Below are 16,931 nucleotides of genomic sequence, written 5' to 3'. Positions count from 1 at the left end.
ATATATATATATATATATATATATATATATATATATATGGATAACCTATTATTTATTTTAACCATTTTATATATAAATATTTGTTAGTTTCTTAGATGTTAAGAAATATTAATAGAGCAATTAAACTAACAAGGGAAAAATGAATCCCAGTTACGGGGCAGGATTTTGAAGATTAAAAACACCTTGAGATAGGTCACGGTCGCGTGTCCTTACCAAGGATCGTCCGGAGAATCCAAAGCTACCCTTGACTCCACCCAGGAGAGGTAACGAGTCTCGATCATGAACAACCTCGAAGGAACGGAATTAACCTGGGGATATATTACATCCGGAATTGAGATCTCATGAACTCGAGGACACCAAAGGATCATTTTAATACGATCCTTGCAGGATATAGTTACTCAAAACCCATGGTTAGGAACAATGATACTTACCTAAAGAGGTTGAAGAGATTAAAGAGATACTATGTGCGATTCGTAATTAGGATCGATTATTAATAGACATGCGTGTAAATAATCCAACAATGGTTCCAGTATCGAGTCGCAGGATTCTTGACGTCACAGTGCACGTAACTACACGATAAAATCTATTTTATCCTCTAAGAATTTTCTTGTATGAATTTTTGACTACTTCCCCTACAAGTTAGTCGACCTTGATTCGATCAATCCGCGTGCTTCCCTCGACGCTTTGATTAATCTAGGTAACTGAGTGAAATTAAGTTCCATATCGCCAAGAGAGACGCAAACAGGCAAAAGAAACGCAAAGTTCATTTGTCGAATTTCGTTGCACTCCGTGGAAGAAAAAAGGCAGCCCGGTACTAATTTCGACGAGCACCTTTCGCACATCAGTTTGTGGCAAGGAAGGTCACACTATGCTCCAAGTACGCTTCTACAGACACACCCAGTGTTAACACTTAACTACGTGACCTAGTGTCCCCGGCGTTGCACAACGCAGGCAAAACGAGGGAAATAAAGTGAATGTCTGTGGAACAAAATAGGACAACCAGAAGCGTGGGAGTGACATTTTCAGCGCAATCAAAAGTGCGGTTATCGTTTTACCATGTTGCGTTTTGTGTGTTGCAAATTAAAATTACAACGCTTCTAGGTGAAGACCACGAAGATACGATTTGAACGTCATGCTGCACTTTCGAATACCGTCGGTTCGAATGTTCGCTCGAGGTGGTGAGAGAGAGAGAGAGAGAGAGAGAGAGGGGGGGGGGGTGGGGAGAGAGAGAGACGAAAACTTGCAGAACCGGAAATAAGCGAGTCAGAGTGGAAAATGAGAAACGCAACAGAATGAGAGAGGGATATGAAACGAGAGGAAGTGTCGAACTTACAGCGCGTGACGAGCCTGTTGTTGGTTTGACTTGGGGGTGGAATCGCAGGCTGCTGGGGTGGCTGGGAGCTCAGGTCCTCGAAGTTTATGATTTGCAAGCAGATGTCGTCCACCTCGCTCCTTATTAACGCTATCACCTCGCTGCACAGAAATTTGGTGCCTGTGACAAACAATTAATCCAATTAGTCCACACCCGTGTGCCTCGTGGAACATCGAAACGAATGATCCCTTGAATTTTCTACGTTCATTGACTATTTCGTATAAGAACGGGAGTTATCATGTTTAGGTACTAATATCAATCTACAAAATAATTTGTAAATATGATCTTCCTAATTTTCAAGCAATAGAAATTATTTTACTTCCTATTGTAGTAGTTAACCAAAAACTAGCTGGTGCCTTGGTAAGGTAATAGATACCGATTTCTTGGTATTAAAATAACGGAAGCAGATTCTGTTTGTTTCTGTAAAACACTGACTGCCACTGTGCAGACAACTGAACATTTAATGTAACATCTATTAGAAGTTTCGTGTTCAACGAATATCTGTTAGGCAGGGCTCGTTGCATGTCTCGCATATAAACAACTAGACAATCGGATATTAGATAAATAGTAAATAAAACTTGTAAAACATCCCCTAAACATCTACTGAATTCTATCGAAAAATTCCGTGTTTATCATTTTTTAGAATGAATTCGTAACGAGTAGATATCGCGTAACATTGCTAATCAAGGTAATGCGGTTGCACCACTTCGCTCATCTTCTGTTCGAATTTCCACGACGACTCGAGGAATTATGTTTACCGTGCCTCGTGTCACGTGCGAATGACGTAACTTCTAAAACAACTTTGAAATCAGCTAAAACGTGGCTTTCCCGTTCTATTCGAGAGATACGTTTTTCAACAGTTCTTGCGGCAGCCAAGAGTAGCTCGATCGCAAAGGACCGAAAAAAACCAATGGTCCTCTCTGGGGAAAGATTCTGACAAGTGTTACTTTTTTGACGTCACTGAGTCTCCTTTCAAATTTCATTTGGAACGACACGACTCAGCGAAGTGGAAAATAAAGATCGTGTTGGAACGAGAGGATTGAGAAGAGCGGATAAAGATTTTCGAGTTTGGGAGCAATCACGAGAAATTGGGAGCCGAACAAACGGGTGGACAGAAAGAATCTGATGATCTTAATTATTGGTCAGTTTTATTGATAAATCGGGAAGACAAGTTGTCGAGTGGAGAGTACCGATGTTATTTTTTAGTCGTATTAATTATTAAAGTAAAAATGGTTAGAAATTTTAAGAAAAAGTATAACGACGATTAATTAACAAATAATATTGCAAGTGTATAATGTAATGGTGGTAAAGTGATACTTTTCTATTAAAGAAACGTGAATTTTCTACACGACAGCATGATTGATGTCATGAGAACCAGCAACAAAATCTTTGCCAGAACGATGCATCGTAATGACGAACGGTTTCAATATGCCAATAAAATAAAACGATGCATAGCCAGCTCCATAAGTGTTCATAGCCACGGCTTCCATATAGATTTTTATTGAAATTAAATCTCTGATGCATTTGAGGTTCCTCGATAAATCCTTTAAATTTTTGTAGAAAATTACGTGATACGTCAAGTGTCCCCAAGTTCCGTTTAATCACTAGAAAAAAGGTAGATTTAAACAGAATGGCAGCCATTCTTCACAATAACCGAGACAAATATCAGTAAAACATTTGTGATCAGTATCAAGGTTACCCGTAAGCTTGTAGCCACGAGTACACGATTAACCACGGCTTTTTTCCGCGCCGGTGCGAACGCGGTTAATTAACCGATGCGTTTACGAGTCAAGGTACGTTGGATCGTGTCCAGAAGGGCTCTAGAAAAGGGGGGAGGTGTGTCCTCGGAACGAAAAAGTCAGGCCAGCCATCGGATTTCCGATTCGGGCAAACCTGTTTACGTAACTGTGCCGAGGTGGCGAACGCGTGATCGGTCGTAGAAGCGTTGCCAATAGTGCCACGGACCATCTGGGTTCTCGATAGTCAACACCATCGGTGTGGAGCGTTAACGATGGTGAATTTCATAGGCGATTCGTTGCACTTCTAACAAGAGGATCGATTATGGATGATACTTGAACTCGTTTGATCCCTGCTGACCTCTATCGATAGAGAACCGAAGGGACGGTTTGAAGGGAAACACTGCGAAATGAATTTGTAAGCAGAGATACGACAGGGTAGAAAAATGCAGCTGCGCAGTACGAGTTGAGCAACCGTTACGTAATTCCTTGCAAGATAGTGGTCCGAAGACTTGACCATAGCTGCCATAGCTGTGAGAATGTTGAAACAAGGATTCAACATTCTGTCTGATCGCTCCGTAAAACTGGCAGGACTATAATAAATATTATTCGTAGACGAAACGACGCGTTTATCTTATCAACGATGCGCTCGATAGGCGAGGATGATGAATTTCTGTCGTTCGATGGGATGAAACAGAGACGTTTAATGTGAAACGTAAAAATGATGAAAGGTAGCGATCAGTTAGAGGGACGTTCCTCGTTCTCGCAGGCCACTCCTCGTGTCTAGATAGGGGCTAATATGTGTAATACGTGTGGTTTCTTCAGCAACGTCACAGCAAGCTGTCCTATCGATCCGGTGCCGGGTTTCTTTCTTTCTCTGTCCCCCTTTCACTCCGTTTCGCTTTGTCCCGGTGGAGTTACGCACGCAGACGGGTCACGCACAGCTGGCTCGGCAGGTCCGACTGTAACGCGGGCACGCGAGGACGGAACGCCGGCGAAGCAACCCTTGCGGGCCACCTTGCGCTTTTCACATCTTTTCGCACCATTTTTCATGCGGTTTGCGTTCAAGGCTGCCGCGTTAAATTTTCACGTAGCCATGAATTCACCGTGAAAAGACATCCACCGCTCGAGAGAGAGCTAACCCACACTCCGCCCTTTTGATTGCTTAACTCTGTTTCGTGTTTCAATTTTCCTCGCTCCTCGCGCCCCTTCAAAAGAAAGATCGTTTTAATTACGCAATAAGCCTTGTATTCGTTTAACTGCTTTTCATTTCATTTTTATCAATCGCGCTAAACCGTAACCGGACAGTTTAATTTTTCGTTGAAATTGGAGAATAATCGAGTTTCTTGCGTTATAAAAATTACACTAAAAGAAATTTTTATACCTTCTTCTTCTCCTCCTTCTCCTTCTTCTTTTTTTTCTTCTTCTTCTTTTTCTTCTTCTTCTTCTTGAGTAGTCATATTATGTATATTCTAGATATTCCCTTGTTTAAAAGCTTAGCAAAAATAATAAAACAGAAAACGTCGAGCGTAAAAACTGTCAAGTTACAAACAGGAAAGGAAGCGGGACCTCTAATGATGATTTGAATTATAGCCTACTCTGTAAGCGTAGATGAGACGACGAGGACTCTTGCTTTGTTGCGCGACACCACTAGCTTCCGTTTGCTCAACGTCTAGGTTACTTAAAACTCGGGAGGGTGAAAGAAGGAGGAAACCGAAAGACGAACCAGCGATATTATAAACGTGGAATTCCACTTTCAATGTTTCTAAAAAGATTCACAGAATAACGGCGGTGTTTCATCAGTAGCTTGCTCATTCCCCTCCTTGATTGCAGAAGTTGAGCCTGAAAGAAGGTTCAAAGTAAGAACAAGTAACCAGCGAGAATTCCAGTGGTACTCCGACTTAATTGGAACGTCAGTGCAAACAAGAGTAGGAGAAAATAAAACTCCGCGGGGTGAAACGAGGGGGTTGGAATAGCACCGTTTGACGACGCGAAACATTCGTTTTCACGGCTCGCGTTCCCTCCTCTTCTTCGTAACTTCCGCTGGTAGGAAGACGCGGAATAAAATGCGGCATGCGAACGACTTTGTTGATAAAAATTCAAGATGCAGTGGAAAAGATCGCGGTGGCGTTGCCCCGGTCAAACGTTGAGAACACTTGCTTTGTCTCGCTCGAGTAGTCCCGAGTCTCGTTAAGTCCTCGTGGTTCTGTGGCTTTCAGACGACGACGAAGATGGAAACGCTAAAAACGCTGAGAACGCTGAAAGACGGAGGCTGGGAAAACCTGTAAAAAAACAGGGCGAAGGAAGAGGAGAACCGTGAAACGGAAGAGAGACGCGCGGGCGACGAGGGTGAACGCACCCTGGATCCATTCAGCGCGAACTTCTTGCCGGAAGAAGGAGCGGGCGCGCATCAGAGGGATATAGACGATGCTCTTTCAACGGGGGTCGCATCGCCTTCCTTTGCAAAAAAAAAGAACCAATAATCCATCCGCTGGGTAAGACACTGCCGATCGATTTTCACGAAAGCTGCTAGCCATCTACGAATTCAGAGAATCTCAGAGAAATAGTACCTCGTTCCACGAGGACGTTCAAAACTGCTCGAAACAGTTAGTTTTGAGTTAGATCTTCTAGTGGATCTTCTAGTGGAAACACTAACAAACACGTGTTGATACTTCTAACATTTTCAAGATAGAATCTGCCGTGGAGCGAAAAATAAAATTCTGCCACGTCAACGAACTCCATCCAACGCTCTTCGTCAACTGGATCTATTAACAGCCCCCGAACAGCTAAGAAAGTGAGAACTAAACAATGAATAAATTCAATGCGTAACCTTCGCGATGGAAACGCCTGGATCATTTGTTCGATAAAATCGCAACACAGGAAACGTTCTCGAATGTCTTTCTATCTTTATAGATGCGTATTTTTATATCGCCAGTCACGGAGACAAGCTTCCACTCGTGTTTCTTAAGAAAAAGGGGAAGTTCTCGAATGGCATCCTATAATAACCAACGCAACAATAGTCAGTATCTTGATCTAAAAAATTTAAATTTTAGACAACACGACTACTGAACTTGCGAGAAGTGCGATCTATTCTACGAGGCAATTAAAGAAGTTCTGCCGCGAAAGAAAAAAAAGCAGACAGAAAGAGCGAGGAAATAGCCAAATGAATTTCTAAAATTGCTTTCCCGTATTACAGCGCGGGCACTATAAATAAGCATCCCCTTTGGGGTACCCCGGTGTCCGAAAATATATCGAGTCCACTCTAATTTGGCTAATTTACACATAACCCTTCCTGATTCGGCTACAACGCGCTTACGCGCTGACCTTGTGCATCATCCGCTACATTTACAATATCTATCGTTAATATCGAATCTAGATGTGCTTAACTCTTTGAACGTTCTATTCCTTCAAATACCTATTTGTGTTCTAATTTATTTTATAAGTTATGATTCACACATGCCTTTTATTTATCTATAAATTTATGATACTTATTGTTTCAGGAAATCTGCAGGTTCCACAAGTATACTATTATAGTAGTAGGCACTCAAATGATGAAACGTCCAGATTTCAAGCCTACACGATGGACGATCTCTCGATTCTTGCATGTAACCGAGGCTAAGACAGCTCTGGAAGGAGTTACACGGAAAGGAACGATACGTGCGATTGAAAAATGCCTGAAAATGATCACGTGACGAGGTAGCAGTAGCTAGTAAAACGATTGGTGGATAGCAGGAGGTCACGATACCGCAGTGGAACGAACAGCCGAGTGGTTAATGGGTTAACGGCTCCCTCCAATTGGTCGATGACGCTGTGCCCTCGTGACGTCACCGAGTGCAATGCCCCTGTGACGTGGCACCGTATACTGCAGGCCAACCAGTGCACAGAAATAGCATGCGCTCTCTCTCTCTCTCTCTCTCTCTCTCTCTTTGTCTTCGTCTTCGTCTTCTTCGCTCGTCCTTCTCCTTAGACCATCCTCCTCTCTTTGCCTTCGTCTTTCTCGCTTCCTCCGTCAGGTTTGCTCCCTTTCCGAAGTGTGCTTTCGGGCTTGCGAATCGTGGAACCTCGTCATCCGGTATAGTTGCCAAAAACGGCCACGTGACCAGCCCAGAGAAATGTCAGGCGTCCACAAAGGAGTTACGGGAAGGGAGACGTTCACCTGGTTTACTCTGGGTGACCCTAATCGTGCGTCACTATAATACGACGCAGCTGAACGAGGGAGAGCGAAAGAGGAACAGGAACTAGCTATTTTCTCGAAGTCAAGTGCGCCGGGAATATATCGGTAGCAGGGAACAGATGTTCCGAGGTGTTTCATCACCTAAAACAGAAATTGAACGACTCGCAAGACAGTCGAGCCTGGTTCTCTTAACCCCTATGACGAAGGTCCGGACGTTTGGCCGACAATTAATTATTCACAGGATTTCACGTAACCAAAGACTGTGTTCGGGACCATAGTATATGTAATAGTATTCGAGGATACTTGAAGTCTATCTATCGTGGAAAGCGGACTTTTACCAGGTGGATGTTTTCTTATACCTCCCAGAATTCTTCCTCACTCCCATTGAATAATAAAGATTGGATTATATCGAACGTACTGTTGGGTGAATTCGACCTTTCTGTACCGCGAAGGAATCATCCTTTGCCGCGATAAAAGCCTGACCTTTTCGTTCCCCTTGCCCTTCGACATCTAATTCCGTCGGCACTGCCTTTAGAAACGCTTCTCTTTTGTCCGGATGGAAAAGATGGTTGGCCCGTTCCCTCCGTAAATATCGTTACCTGACCTTGTCAGATCATCCTCCAGATAAATGGGTTCCTTCCGCTGTGTACAGCAAGTTTCGACGCGCGTCAACGGGACGTGACAATGGGACAGCCTCCTCTTAATTATAAGACGTCGAGAAAACGTTCTCCAACTAAATAACTTACGTGCTGGTTCGACACAACCGCGTACCATCGCACTACCTTCACTACCGAGATTCTGGAAGTAAATTCACCGGAAACGGTCACAACCATATCAGGTTAAAAGTCATTCGATTAATAACAGACAACGAATAACAGACAACTGTCACTGAACAACTGTCAACTGAAAAATTTGTTATGTACAAGTGGCTACGTCAATGTTGTCAATAAATCACTTGTTGTCAATACGCAATTACTGTGTCACGTTTGTTCGTTTCTAGAGTGGAACAATAGAAAAAAGAGTAACGCACCAGACGAGGCAAACGGTGATCGGTGTTACCCGGCTGCTGGTCGAAAATTCATAAAATTTTCGGCGGTCATAGGTGCTGCGGGGTCTCGCGCTGAAAATCGACTCCCATTTCCACAGGCTAATAGCGTTCTTAATGAGGGAACTTCGAGACTTCGGGACCGGAACAAGGGAGAGGGAACGAGCAATCTCGAGTGCAAGTAAAATTAACCTACAATTTCGTGGAGATCCATCCGCAGTGTTCCTCCGTGTTCTCCGCGTTGCAACTCATTGCTTTCTTTCGCGTCCCATCCCCCTCAGGCGCGCATCGGTCCTGCGAAATCGGAGATTCCACGTGCGAACGCGAATAAAAGGCACACATTCGTTCACCGAACGACTCAAAGATCGACGCGGTCGTCGAATAACATTTACACAACCCTTTCAAACATTACTATTCCGTAGCTACTGGTAAATCTTTGTACTTTCGATTCGAAATTATTTATAAAAGTTCCACTCGTGCGCAAGTATATGAAGCGTGTGCGCTTGGTGATTCAGTTGATCAAGGCCTCACTATATTGAAAATAGCAACACCAGTTTTCGAGACTACTGTTTGTTTTTAAATCAAGATGGATGAGCACGTTCGGTGGTTAGAGTTCGGTAGAAGAGACAATCACGAACGTACAAGCGACACTAATCTCGGCTCGCTGTCGTTACAGAGACTGCCAGCTCGCATCTTAGATGATATCTTAGCGCCACGGTTCCCCGGCGAAGCTTTCGATATTCTGAGGACAGGCCTCGACGGCGACGTAAATGTAACGTAACGTTTCGCCACGATCGTTGTCCCGTAGCGTCGTCGAACGTGTCGGGTTCGCTTCGATATGAACGAAATTACAATATATTCGCATTCATCTGAAGGGTACTGGGACGAAGAAGAGACAGTAACGCCGAGTCAGTCTACCTGTTTCAATGGATCTTATTTTTATTTTACGCAACATGTTATTATTCGCAACGATAAACTAGTACGGTTCGTGAAAATTTTAATTAAAGTTGGATATTAGTTGGATATTAGTTGGATATTAATTAAAGTTCATACCGCATGACGTTCTTCGGGGTTGCGCAGACACGCAACATTCGCGACAGCGCCCCATATAATTCAATATTGTACAGGGTGTCCTGACCAAAAAAAAGTTATCCAGTTATCTCCTTTGTTTTTAATGCTATGAATTTTCAAGTTATCGTGAGGCATATGTTGTAATTTGTGGCAGATGTGTTCGACTGGGTATGCGAATTATAACTTTCAGCTAACTTTGAATGCTGAAGTAATAATCAAATTTTAAGAAAATATACTACTTAGAAATTCTCGAGGCACTGTCGATTGGTGTTGATTTAAAAATTCTCAAAATCATGTTTAAAGTAGTATGTTACTGTCGTTAATAATCTTATTTAATCTTTTCCCTGAGGATAAAGTCTAACGATGTCGGATCCAATGAACACGCTAACCACGATATACGCTTGTTACGTTTTATCCAACTCTTGAGTCATTGCTCGTAAAGTAACAGGCCAATCATCATCGGTATCACATACAGGCGGTCCTCCCCTTTCGCACATTCTACTTTCTACATTCTACTTTTACAGACTACAATATTGTTCCGATCAAGAGGTCAAAACAGTTTCAGTCTTGCATTAGGGACTGCGTCAACCTGTGTTGCGTCGACACAGTTTTTGGTGCATATTTTTTTTACATCCCTCTACTTTCGAACACTCAACATTCGCACACACTTCCAGGAATGAATTGTGCGCGAAAATCGAGAGCCCGCTGTAATAGCACCAAAATCGACACTAAAACTGTACGAAGGCGTTAATCATAGACATATACTATTTACGAAGGAGAAATGTAAGCCTATAGCATGGAACGGTAAGGGAAAAAAGACTCTCCTCGTGTGTAAGCTACTTAAAGACGGAAAGAGGCAGGAAAGAGTCGATTATAGGGAGGAAAAGTGTGAGACGGAGACGTTGGTTGTATGACGTCAGATACCGACGCGGTGGGCGACCAATTGTGCAGGAGGGGGTGGTTGAACGGGTTTCCGTGATGTCATTGACTACACGGAAGCGCACCTGGTGGGGACACACGAAAAGGGGTACAATTTGCGGAAGGGGCAGGGTGGGCGTATCAGGAACAAGAGAAGGGGTGGAATATAGGCACAGCTATTCTTGGCTGCCTCAAACATCGTCCTCGTGCTCCGCATGGTTGCGTAACAACGCAAGAGAGAGCACTCTCGAGGAGTTCTTCGCGAAATGGCCACAGCTGCTGATGAGGCCGATGAAGAGGGATATCGATACCCCTCGAGCCGGACGCATATTACTCGTGAGAGAAATCACCGCAGCTTTCACGACCGAATTTTTAGACGTTGCGTCAGCGAACCGCCACGTGATTCTACCCCAATTTACCCTCTCGAATATATCAGACCCCACGTCGAGGAATCGGCTCCTTCGTAACGCTACACCTCGTACATTCGCAAGCAGTTGCCATGCATAAAGAGGTTCATTCAATGTTTCATCCGACCTGGTACGATCTTGAATAATTATTTTAGTCGGGAGAGTTTTTCTTGAATATTTTTAATAATCAATCGCATATATATGATAATTGATTCATAGTTGTTTACTAAAATGTAGAAATCACATGATTCTATGCTTCTTTATTTTAGTATATATAAGTGTGTGTGTGTGTGTGTGTGTGTGTGTGTGTGTGTGTGTGTGTGTGTGTGTGTGTGTGTGTATGTGTGTATATGGATATGTATATCGATAATAATTGCTATTTTTCAAATTTACATCACGTGTTAATCAAAACAGACGATACGAAGGTACAGAGTAGAATGACTAGTAATATCGATTAAAGCATTATTGGTTTACGTTTAATTCTTTGCTGTTAGTACTCCTTCCAATTGAATGAAAATAATTCGCGAAATGCATAGCAGGTGACAAAATCCTCTAAATTCCACGAGATCAATCAAAAGAGCCATCAACGATCCTTTAATGTAACACCGGTATAATTAAGCCCACGCGGCTAGCCGTAGTTTCAAAGTCCGTGCTTGATCGATTAATTTTCCATACTACCGGATGGAATCTTTCAAGGTTGTAAAGCCAAGGCTCAAGGCCAGACCGATCAAACTTTGCATGTACACTAATGCGTAAAATTCACCACATAACAAATGCTTCGAGTATCAATTCTGACAATGTTGACGGTTATTAATATTAAAAAATATCACGGCGAATAGAATTGGAAATTTCTCTGGTGTCGGCATAAAAAATACGGTATTTAAAAATCAGTGCCCAAGTCTAGCAGAGAAAAACAAATGAAAATGGGAGCCTAAAATGATCGTTTACGTTGTTCCACACACAAAGAGGCGGTCAATAAACTCATTCGCGGATGATTGCCAGTGATCGACTAGCTTTCATCCTCCGTTAATTTCTCCGCGTATCGATCTTTCATCGAGGGCGAAATAGGGGAGAACAATGAGGGTTCATTCCGTGAAAGTGGGAGTCCGCGACGTGTATGTATAACTCTGCGCCCGTGCAGAATCAGTGAAAACACCGCGTGCTATAACAGACCATCCAGAGGTGGCGGCTGCAGGTGGTCGGAGTAGACTACTTTCAGCTTTTCAGCTCTTTCACACTCTTCACGTTCTTTCGTCCCCTTTGTGCGCGTGCCGCACGTGGTTACGTATGCACGTTGTTCACGCGTTGCTCTCCTGATGGTTCGTTTTTACACCTCCGTAAGAATCACCAGTTACCCTTTTCAGGGTGTATTGTGATTCCGTAACTAGAAATCGTTGAAAAATATCGATAGAAGAAGGTTCTTCTAAATTCTGACATTCTGTGCAATATGTAGCTCCCTGCTATGTATTATAAAAATTTAAGTACCGCATAGTAAATTAGTAAAAAACAACACACACCGATAAACAAAGTGGATTTTTACTAAAAAGATTAACAATTCTTGTCCAAAATGTGAGAAGTTTGTAAATTTTGAAGTGCTTTCTCTGATCTTTCGCTGACTAATTCGTTGGAATATAGCACTTGAAAATAACCAATTTTCAATGTCGGTGTCGCGCGAACGAGTCAAAGGTACTCTCTGGAGTGCCGTTGCTTTGACGCGCAAACGCGTCATTCACGTTCAATGCGTCAATATACAGGGTGGTAGAAATAAAAAAAAAGAAAGGAGGAGCAGTACAGGTATGAAACGAATAGGGGTAGTAACTTTTTGCGATCAGAAACACCGCGTTTAGATAGGGGACCGAACCAGGAGAGGTCAGGTGGGCTAGCAGGCTTCGACCTATGACTGTGATAAATTATACAGTGGTAGCTATTGATCTCACCGCGACTAAGGTCAGACACTACGGCAAAATCGAGTTCGAGCCAACCACCGACTCGCGAATAAATTCAATTTTCCCGCTCTAAATAACGGAACGATTCCTGCTAATCCCAGTGAGCCTGGGCGGCGCGATTCGTGTCGAGGAAATCAAGATTTCCACTGAAATATGTAAATTCAAGACTATCCCCCGATGATAAAGTTGTTTTCCAAAGCGATCTTAAAATCTCGACCGAAGAAAAGAGAAGACATCCACTTACTACTTCTAAGATTCATAATATAATCAGACCGGTCATTCTTAATTTCCCTTTCGTCATTTTGCCAATGAAACGTAATAATGACTACTCGAAGGAATGAAACGGATCTACCTCCACGATTGTTTAGGTCATACGAATCGATTGCCATTGATTCTGAGGATCGATTGGCACAGATATGCGTTCGTGGAAAGGCTAGAGCGAACGAAATTATTGAAATGACAAAGTTTGCGGAAGAAATGGGTTTTAAAGCGTGGTATAGCATGGATGTAAAGATCGTACCGAAGTAAGTCAGCAGTGGGAGCGGTTAATAGTACTTAAGCTGAGAAGTTTTCAGAATTGACGCAAAGGGTTCTAGAGGGAACTCTACAGCTGCTCTGAACAACGTTAAAGCACGCAGAGTCTACTGTTATTCTATAATATCGCACGGACTGCGAACGTTGTGAATAAAAAAAAAAAAACCAGCGATATCGTGTTCTATGGAAACAAATATAATACCACAAATATCCGACATGTGGTTACATACAATTTTCGGTAGATTGTTATATCTAGCTATAAAAATTCCTAAAAATTCTTCGAAAAATTATATCTAATATCACGATAAATCAATCAAACAATTTAAATAATAGGTAAGGCGATTAATAAATATGGATTAAACAGGATTGTTGTGGTTTCTTTGAATTTAAAAATGATAAGCTGTTGTAAATAAGAGAATACACTGTAGGATATATTTTGATACGCGTAAGCGGTAATTACTTAATAATTTACTTATTTAATAGAAACAATATAAGAAACATAAGAAACAAATAATAGCTGAAACGAAATAAAATGGGTCAGCTGTTGAATACAGCGGCCACATTTCATCAGGATTCGTAACATACGAATTTATAGAACTGTTCGCGATTTCTGTTTCCGTAGGTAACAAGTTATAATAGACTTGGCGGGAGAAAGAGTCGAGGGGGTTGGCGAAATGTTATGAAAACGGTTAATAAAACTGCAGATCGTTTTGTCTATTCCTGAAAATCCAATAAATAATCCCCCTAGAAAAGTAAAAGGGCTTGCCAAGACGGAATTAGTCGATACACCGAATCGGAATTCCGGATGTCCGGTTTCCCGTTTTCAACGGTGCCTCGAGTCGTGGAAATCTTGCCAGTTTGCACCTTTAGTTTCTGACTTGCACCTCCAACACACTTTTAACGTTCACGTGCTACAATCGCGTGGAAAATTTCATTATTCATCGGGATGGAATCCTCGTTATTAACGACGTGTTCCGCGAATCGAATAAATTGCTCAACGATGATGAAATCTACCTTTGTATCGCAAATAAAATTAATTTATAAATTAATTGCGCGTCATTCCTAAAGTTGTTAAAATCCTGTTTCTCCTTCCGAGAAACAGTAAATAGAAAAGGATAGTAAAACCGTCCCAGGGGCTTCCAGCACATAATATATAATAAATAGATAAATCCTGCCAGTGAAATGGCAGCAAACTAGAGAGTATAGGATACCATTACGTACGTATAATTTTAGCAATTAACAAGTGAAAGAATATCCGTATGAATGACTCACCGTCTTTTCTGTAGTAAAGGATCTCGAAATGCTTTTCGACGCCGGCGACGAGGGCGTCGCGGAGAGCAGCGACCGCATGGGGCGAAGTCATTGGTCCATGCAGAAACTCGCAGATCGCTGGTCTCTGCATCACTTCCGCTCTCGAAAACCCCGTCAGCCGGCAAAAACCGTCCGAACAGTATATTATGTGACATAGTCCCTGTTGAGCGTTGGCCACTAAAAAACTTCGGTCTGCGAACAAAAGAGACAAATCTGTTATTTCTTATTGTGCCCCTTTTATGAGCGCGCGTAGCTTCGATCGGTTTCAGATTTCTCGCGATACCGAGTGCTTTTCCATCGAGCATTTCGTCGCGATGATAGAAATAATGATCGATGCTGGATCGTCGAGCAAAGCGAATTTTCATCGGTTCATTAGAGCGCGTGGTTGGCATGCTTTCTGACTATGTCCGAAATTAACTTTTCTTGTTAAGCACACGCCCGTAGAGATACATGCACGTATTTATAGGTCGTCGATTCTTTAATACGGTACGTATTAAGAGATACAGCGGAAAGGAATGATGTGGGCGGACGTTGGAAAATTTGGCGATTTTCGTTCAAAGGAAATCGTAAACATGTACAAACTGTGCCGTTTAATTTATTATCGCCGTTTCTTTCTGAACCGTCACGAATTTTCGTTTTAATCGTGTTCATTCGACTTGCTCATTAAAAATAAAATATATCACGGAGAAAGGAAGGCCGCATCTTTCCGAGATATATTTAATAACTTCGCTACGTGAATTGCTACGTGAATCCTGCGGTTACAAAATTATTTCACGGTCATTGTCAAAGAGCGTACGATCGATTCGCTTTTAAATGTTTGCTTCAACCTTTTCACTGAACATTTTTAGCGTTTTTTGTAATTGCAAGATGATGACGGGGAAATGGCGGACGGATCAAAGAAAATGGATAACGAAACGCTTCCCGTGAAATTAGACGACGGAAATTCTGGGATAATCAAATTGCGAGGCATCGCGTTCCCATTGCGACCTTCGTCCTAAATCCGGCGTCGGTCTTAGAGCGTACACCATAAAATATTTTGGCACCAGTCATTTAGTTTGTCTGGTACGGGCGTCGTTGTAAGGCTCGGTTAATTCGGTTCGCTCCTAAGCCGGAGACAGTTTTTGGGCGTCTTTTTGCAGCGCTCAAAAGGGCCTTTGCTCGTATAAATTTGCACGTGAAACATTCAAGTTACCACGTAGACAGATAATAGTTAGGCGTAAATTTACACGTTGGTTATATTATATTTGAAAGAGAATACCATTTATTGAAAAAGAAAACACACTGTCACGAGTATACTCGAATTTAGTTATTAACAATATATATCAGATTGGGAACAAACAGTTAGTCTTTCAACCGGTAGCAAGCGCAACGTATCCGCCATAACTGCACTTTATTCCCTCCTGACGTTCTTAATAATTGCGTCGCATCCCACGTTTCATAGATCCAAACTATTTACGAGTGTTGTGCATTATTTGAAACAAACGGTGGTTCGAGTCCTGAATAGTCCGCGAGCGATGTCCATGTATGTAGGGTGGGGTCGAGAAAATTTTACGAGAGTCGTTAAGGTGGTAAATATACCAAGTGTTCGCAAGTGTTCAACGAACCGATGACTCGTGTAGAGAGATCGCTGCTGTATCGAGCGCCGCTGCCTTTTACAAGTATATTTTTCCTAAAAATAATTATCGATTCGAATCCCTCTAGTTAGATATAGAATATAACTAAGTACTGTGCGCGCGATAAATGTCGAATATCCAAGAATTTCAAGAAAATACCGATACCAATAGTGATTAATTGAGTTTGCTTTCTTTTCTTAACTCAAGAACGATCTAACGATTTTTGGTGGCGATATTTGGTAGCATCTCGTAGACAGTGGCAGAGGTGTACGTGCGATTTTGAAGTGCGTCGCAAGAGTACCAGACGTCGTACTAGAATCCAAGAGAAATGTCAGCCTCGAGAACATCGAATTGCACCGCATGCCACGGACGCCATTGTCCATCCCCATTGATGTTTAAACATTCTACGAAGGACAAACGCGTTTAATGAAGGGAAATTGAAAATGCGGAGGAACGCCCGAACTGTCCGGTGGTTGATCAACGTTACGGGAATGCGCCGGATGAAATTGTCAGCGATATTACGTGACCATTTAAACAACGACTAACTCATCGATTCCGATACAACTGACACGCACCATTTTATCTATCGAATCGTCGTCGATCACCGTGCACTCGATAACTGCCGCAATTTCTACATGCATATGTATATAATATAATCGCGTACATATATACATGTGTGGAAACTATGATGCACTCTCAAGTACCGGCTAAAGTTCGCGTATATTCCTAATTCGATGTGGCACGCTCCAATTTCCTCTCGTGTGCCCTCGCATTGCTTCTTATTATTGGAATTCCTTTATGGTG

General features: G+C 42.4%; 2 protein-coding genes across 16 annotated transcripts in view; both read right to left on the bottom strand.

Moving 5' to 3' along the window:
- Window positions 1–16,931, bottom strand: part of Sei (potassium voltage-gated channel seizure) — a 105,021-nt gene that overhangs the window by 75,325 nt on the left and 12,765 nt on the right. For 13 of the 15 annotated variants that reach the window (XM_076895087.1, XM_076895086.1, XM_076895088.1 and 10 more), the window contains 2 exons: window positions 14,476–14,706; window positions 1,334–1,492 (listed from right to left, as the gene is read on the bottom strand). In XM_076895087.1, the coding sequence (XP_076751202.1) occupies window positions 1,334–1,492; window positions 14,476–14,706 (390 nt within the window). Of the gene's footprint in view, window positions 1–1,333; window positions 1,493–8,523; window positions 9,001–14,475; window positions 14,707–16,931 lie in introns of those variants that run through there. The other 2 variants (XM_076895096.1, XM_076895100.1) reach the window with 2 other exon arrangements.
- Window positions 7,050–8,354, bottom strand: LOC143423637 (uncharacterized). The gene is made up of 2 exons (XM_076895123.1): window positions 8,342–8,354; window positions 7,050–7,423 (listed from the first exon to the last, which is right to left on the bottom strand). The coding sequence occupies exon 2, from the start codon at window positions 7,418–7,420 to the stop codon at window positions 7,118–7,120; it is 303 nt and encodes a 100-aa protein (XP_076751238.1). The 5' UTR covers window positions 7,421–7,423; window positions 8,342–8,354; the 3' UTR covers window positions 7,050–7,117.

Source organism: Xylocopa sonorina, chromosome 5 (assembly GCF_050948175.1).
Source record: "Xylocopa sonorina isolate GNS202 chromosome 5, iyXylSono1_principal, whole genome shotgun sequence".
In the NCBI taxonomy this organism is placed as follows: Eukaryota; Metazoa; Arthropoda; class Insecta; order Hymenoptera; family Apidae; genus Xylocopa; species Xylocopa sonorina.
The sequence above is the reverse complement of the archived record's forward strand: the minus strand, read 5'-3'. Positions and strand labels throughout refer to the sequence as shown.

Excerpts from the sequence above, each read along its gene's own strand:
- LOC143423637 (XM_076895123.1), bottom strand. The coding sequence starts at position 7,420 with ATGAAACACCTCGGAACATCTGTTCCCTGCTACCGATATATTCCCGGC.